Source organism: Myotis davidii, unplaced genomic scaffold (genome assembly GCF_000327345.1).
Source record: "Myotis davidii unplaced genomic scaffold, ASM32734v1 scaffold204, whole genome shotgun sequence".
Classification (NCBI taxonomy): domain Eukaryota; kingdom Metazoa; phylum Chordata; class Mammalia; order Chiroptera; family Vespertilionidae; genus Myotis; species Myotis davidii.
Window position 1 is genome coordinate 3,315,136 of NW_006299715.1, and position 5,656 is coordinate 3,320,791.

General features: G+C 37.5%; 1 protein-coding gene across 2 annotated transcripts in view; it reads left to right on the forward strand.

The window, feature by feature from the left end:
* The window catches only part of C1QTNF7 (C1q and tumor necrosis factor related protein 7), a 118,705-nt gene extending 113,878 nt beyond the window's left edge, over nucleotides 1-4,827 (forward strand). For both annotated transcript variants that reach the window (XM_006775823.2, XM_006775824.2), the window contains exon 3: nucleotides 3,841-4,827. In XM_006775823.2, the coding sequence (XP_006775886.1) occupies nucleotides 3,841-4,472 (632 nt within the window). In that variant the 3' untranslated portion in view covers nucleotides 4,473-4,827. The remainder of the gene's footprint in view (nucleotides 1-3,840) is intronic.
* Nucleotides 4,828-5,656: the final 829 nt, after the last annotated feature.

A 5,656-nucleotide genomic window follows, 5' to 3' on the forward strand; every position in this document is an offset into this window, starting at 1 on the left:
GATAAAGTTCTAAGTACTTCATCACAAGGAAAATTAGTCAAGCACTCTGAAAGTGTTTTCACTCTTAATGGGGTATACAGGGAGATATTAGAATAAGTTTAATCACTTTATCAGTCACTGTTTGCATCACTTGTTTTCATATCATCTTTTTGTTGTTTTCATATCATGTTTTGTTGTTTTTATATCATGCCTCTGTTGTTATGTTCTTTTGTTACTGTTTATTTAAAAATAAATTTATATATGATTTTCATATACATTTTACTAATTTCCTTTTATCTCTCACACTTCTATTATAGAGAAAGGGCAATTAGCAATATTAAAATATCTCTGCTAATTAATTCCCTTTTTAAAAAAAAATATTTTTATTGATTTTTTACAGAGAGGAAAGGAGAGGGATAGAGAGTTAGAAACATCAATGAGAGAGAAACACCCATCAGCTGCCTCCTGCACACTCCCCACTGGGGATGTGCCCGCAACCAAGGTACATTCCCTTGACCAGAATCGAACCTGGGACCCTTGAGTCCACAGGCTGATGCTCTATTCACTGAGCCAAATCAGTTAGGGCAATTAATTCCCTTTTAATGTGCACGAATTTCATGCACCAGGCTACTAGTATGTAATAATCGCTACCTTGAAGGTAAAGCAGGTGTCGTTCATGTCAAGGTCTCACTTAGCCCTAATACAGTGCCTGGCATGCAGTGATGGTCAATAAACATTAGATGGTTCAGGTGGATGCATGCATGGATGGGTGGGTGGGTAGGTGGATGGATGGATGGATGGATGAAAGAAAGAAAGAAATGGCACTGAAAAAAAATATTTGTAAGCCCATATCATGGAGAGTTGAGAAGAAATCCTTTCTCTCCAAGCTTTAGTACTTAAGCATAGATAATAATTTCTCCATAATTCTCTTCTCTGTACAGTCATATATCTGCCTGAATAGGGAGATGGAGAATGATCTATCCCTTCTTTCTATTCTTCATTCATTGGTCCTTAGCACAAGGGCAAATCTGTGATGTGAACAGGAAGAATTACTATAAATTATTACAGCTAGTCCCTGATTATCTAACTCCCAGCAGTTGAAAATAGCAAACAACTACAGAAAATCCAAAAATTGAAATTGTGACAACCTTTTCATTGTAAAATTGCATCTTAGTATTTATGGTTTGATCTCAAAGAATTTTCAATGGGATGAGACCTCAAGTGATCTAGTCTAACACCTTCATTTCAAGGTCTGGGAAACTAAAGGCAGAGAGATGAAGCCCCTTTGTCAAATTCACCTAATTCCTGGCTGAACTAGGGTTTTATCCCTGGTCTGCTTAGTCACTGTTTACTGCTTTTCCCACCAGATTTGTAGTGGATTTGGATCTAGTTTCTTCGTAGTACAAATGGAGTATTTGGAACTCAGACAAGAATTGACTTGTTCAAAGGCAGGAGTCAAAAGGATTTGAGTACATAATGAAATTTAATGGTCAAATAATTACTGATGCCAAAATGTGTGTGTGTGTCGGGGGGGGGGTGTTAATTAATGCACCAAAAGTCACTGATGAAGACAACAAAAGTTGAGCTTCTATTGAAGATAAAATAACAACTTAGAAGTTGTTGTCTTTGATTCCAAAGTCAATTTATTAACCAAATAATATTTATATTATACGTCTATCAAATACAAGTAATCATTGAGAGGTCAAACTATTGTAGCCTTATTCAAGAAATAAATACCAGATTGTGTTCTGGCTGGAGTCAGTGGAATTTCAATTTAAAAACAAATGTCACCCTGGCCAGTGTGGCTCAATTGGTTGGAGCATCGTCTATACTGAAAGGTCACAGGTTTGATTCCTGGTCTGGCCACATGCCCAGGTTTCAGGTTTGATCCCTGGTTGGGGTGCAAACAAGGACAACAAATTGATGTTTCTCTCTCGCCCTCCCTCCCTCCCTCTCCCTCTTCTCCTCCCTCTTCCTTCCTCTCTAAAATCAATAAAAACATATCCTCGGGTATGAATTTAAAAAGAAGAAAGAAAGAAAGAAAGAAAGAAAGAAAGAAAAAAAATTTAAAAAAGAAAGAAAGAAAGAAAGAAAGAAAGAAAGAAAGAAAGAAAGAAAGAAAGAAAGAAAGAAAGAAAAGAAAAGAAAAAAGAGAACACATGTCATTTATAGCTAGAGAACACTTCTATGATCAGTAATAATGCTGGTCTCAGACACCAAAAAAATGCATTCATTTTTAGCATCTTTTATGCACCATAAATTGTCAAACAGTATCTTTACAAAATTATAGAAACAAAATATTTGATGTTTTAAGAGTAAAGCTTTAATTCTTTTCAAATTTACATTATCCAGAACACTTTATTGCTAAATTTGCCAAATAACTGAAAATGATCAAACTCGTACACCAGTGCATATGTAATATATTGAAAAAAATGCTATCAAAGCACTATCAAGATAAAAAGGCTTAGCTTAATATAAGTTCCTGAAAATAAACTACACAATATATCAACAATATATTTTCCCTGACTACAAAGTACATTACAAATATCCAAATAATTTGGATATTTTTGAGAATGTACCATTACACAAGCACTTTTTATGGAATGGATTTGGCTATAAAATTGAATAACCTTTTTTATGCTATTAAGTCATTGTTATTATACATACGATTTAAAAATTAAATAGATGTTGTTTATCACTTTCAAGCCATGATCACTATTTCTCTGCATTTAGCCGATGGTTGATCTGTAGACATAAAACATTGGGCAAACAGAAAATATTTCTCTATGGTGATTTTCAATTTGTTGAAATCTTTTCACAGCTGCTATGTCTTTTCTATATGTAAGGAGACCAGAGAAATTAAGGGACTTGCCTGAAATGATACAGCCCTTAGCTGTAGAGCCAAATCAAATTTAGGATTCTTGATTCCAGCCCCAAAGGTAAGAGGCATTTTGATGAAGGGGAAACATCAGTAGACTGAGACTAGGATTCCAGTCCTGTCCTTGTTTCATCTCTCTTGGGTTCAGTTTTCTCCTCTATAAAAGACTGTCTGCACAGTGTGACAGTCACTGTTGTTGGATTATTGTATCATAGTGAGCCCTCACTGTGCCTAGAGCCCTTTACAATTCACACTCTAGCCACAGAAATGCTCAGGCTTCTGAGTCAGGCAGGCATGAGTTCAGGTCATAGCTCCGTCATTCACTAGTTCTGTCTCCTTGAGCAAATGAACTTCTCCATGGCTAGGTTTCTTCATCTACAATGGGAATAATAATAATAATGCCTAGCTCATAAAACTGTTGCAAATCTTAAAGAAGATAATACATGTAAATAAAATGCTGTTCCTGATGTATAGCAAATGTTCAATAAATATGAGCTAATCTCATTCTATTAATTCTTTTTCATTTATTTTTTTCTGATTAATTCTTTTATTATTAATACTAATAGTAGGATGAGGCATGAGAGAGAACTGCCTCTCAGGATCCACCTGGTTCTGTCTGCCCCCATGACTTCACTATGAAGAATGATATCAGCATCATTCTCCTTAAATTCCTTCTGTAGTAATGAGTACCTGTAATGTAACTAATTTAGTGACAGGTAATCCATCATCAGAAGGATAGTTAAATATTTTTAATTAGTCAGAATGAAATGATTTCTCACATAGAAAATTTACTTGAAATTATGATGAAATTTTTCTATTTCCATTGTAGTGATTCAGATTTTTTTAAAAATCATTGTTTAGTAGTACACAGTTGAAAGTTGTCTGAAAAGATTAATGTATGGTATGCTGGGACTATGTGAGCATGCTTTTTGTCACTCTGTATTTAGAGGAACCATTAATTAAAGTTTAAACTCTTTTTAAAGGTTTGAGAGGTAAGACTGGACCGCTGGGCCTTGCTGGAGAGAAAGGGGACCAAGGAGAAGTGGGGAAGAAGGGACCCATGGGACCAGAGGGTGAGAAAGGAGAAGTCGGTCCAGCTGGGCCTGCTGGACCAAAGGGAGACAGAGGAGAGCAAGGGGACCCAGGGCTGCCTGGAGTTTGTAGATGTGGAAGCATCGTGCTCAAATCTGCCTTTTCTGTTGGCATCACCACCAGCTACCCAGAAGAGAGGCTACCGATCGTATTTAACAAGGTCCTCTTCAATGAGGGAGAACACTACAACCCCGCCACAGGGAAGTTCATCTGTGCTTTCCCGGGAATCTACTACTTTTCTTACGATATCACATTGGCAAATAAGCATCTGGCAATCGGGCTGGTGCACAACGGGCAGTACCGGATAAAGACCTTCGACGCCAACACAGGGAACCATGACGTGGCTTCAGGGTCCACAGTCATCTATCTGCAGCCGGAAGATGAAGTCTGGCTGGAGATCTTCTTCAATGACCAGAATGGCCTCTTCTCAGACCCAGGTTGGGCAGACAGCTTGTTCTCCGGGTTTCTCCTGTACGTTGACACAGATTACCTAGATTCCATATCAGAAGACGACGAGCTGTGACCAGGACTGCTGACCAGCAGATTCCAGAATCCTTGTGGGAGACACTTTGATTTCGTCGAGGGGCCCTGGAAGGTGGAACACACAGCAATGAGATCCAAAGACTCCCGCTCCGATTCCAGAGTATTCACAGACAGCTCTAGCGACATTTATTATTAAAACAAGATGATCCACCAAACTATTGAAACCCTACCAAGATGAATGATATAAAACAATAACCCCAGATATGAATTCTCTTTAAAGCAGTGTTCATAAATATTTAAACAAATCCAAGACAATGTTAACAATTTCTTTTTATTAAATTCTTGAGTGATCAGACCAGACGGCAATGATAATGTCTCATTAAATCTTTATAAAATCACATTTTGGCCTGTTATTTAAGAGAATCATAACATCGCAGACAAAAATCTTTGATAATCCTCCAAACGCTATAGTTAGTCAGAAACCAAAGGTAAGTGATGCTGAGGAATGTCAAGCAATTTAAAGTGAAGTCATAAGTCTCTTTTTTATTATTTCTGCCTTCGTGCTTGTACGTGAAACACAAAGTTTATTCTTGTATTATTATGTATTTATTAAGTATTGTATTCAAAAGTGGATACAACCATACACCTACTTTTGCCCCACCCTGTATATTTACTCAACAACTCTTTTATTTTTATCTTTATTGTTGAGAGTATTACAGATGTCACCCTCTTCTTCCCCCCGCCTCCATCCTCCCCCCGCCAATACCTCCCTCCACTCAGTTCCCGCCCCACCCCAGGCATTCACCACCCTATTGTCTATGTCCATAGGTAATGCATATCTATCTATTTAAAGGCTAATATGTTAAGTGTCTTTCCCTCCATCCAGGTAATGACATCACGTAGCTAGCTACATCCAGCTTCTTCTCCCTAGCAACGACTAGCCTCCTTGCAGTTTCTTCAGCCCAGGAACACTTTAGCCAGGTGGAAACACTTTTCACTGTAACCAAATTTCTGTGAAGCTTTTTCCCTTGCTTCATCTCATTTTATCCTCACAGAAGTCCTGGAGTAGGTAGATAGAAGACTTGGTGGAATCCTATTTTCTTTTCATTCCAGAAAACAGAGATTTAGAAAGTTTAGAAACAAACTTACTGAAACGAAGTAAGAAATGGTGGACCTTGAAAATGACTTCAGGTTTTCTCACTGTGCAGAATATTAGTATAGTCA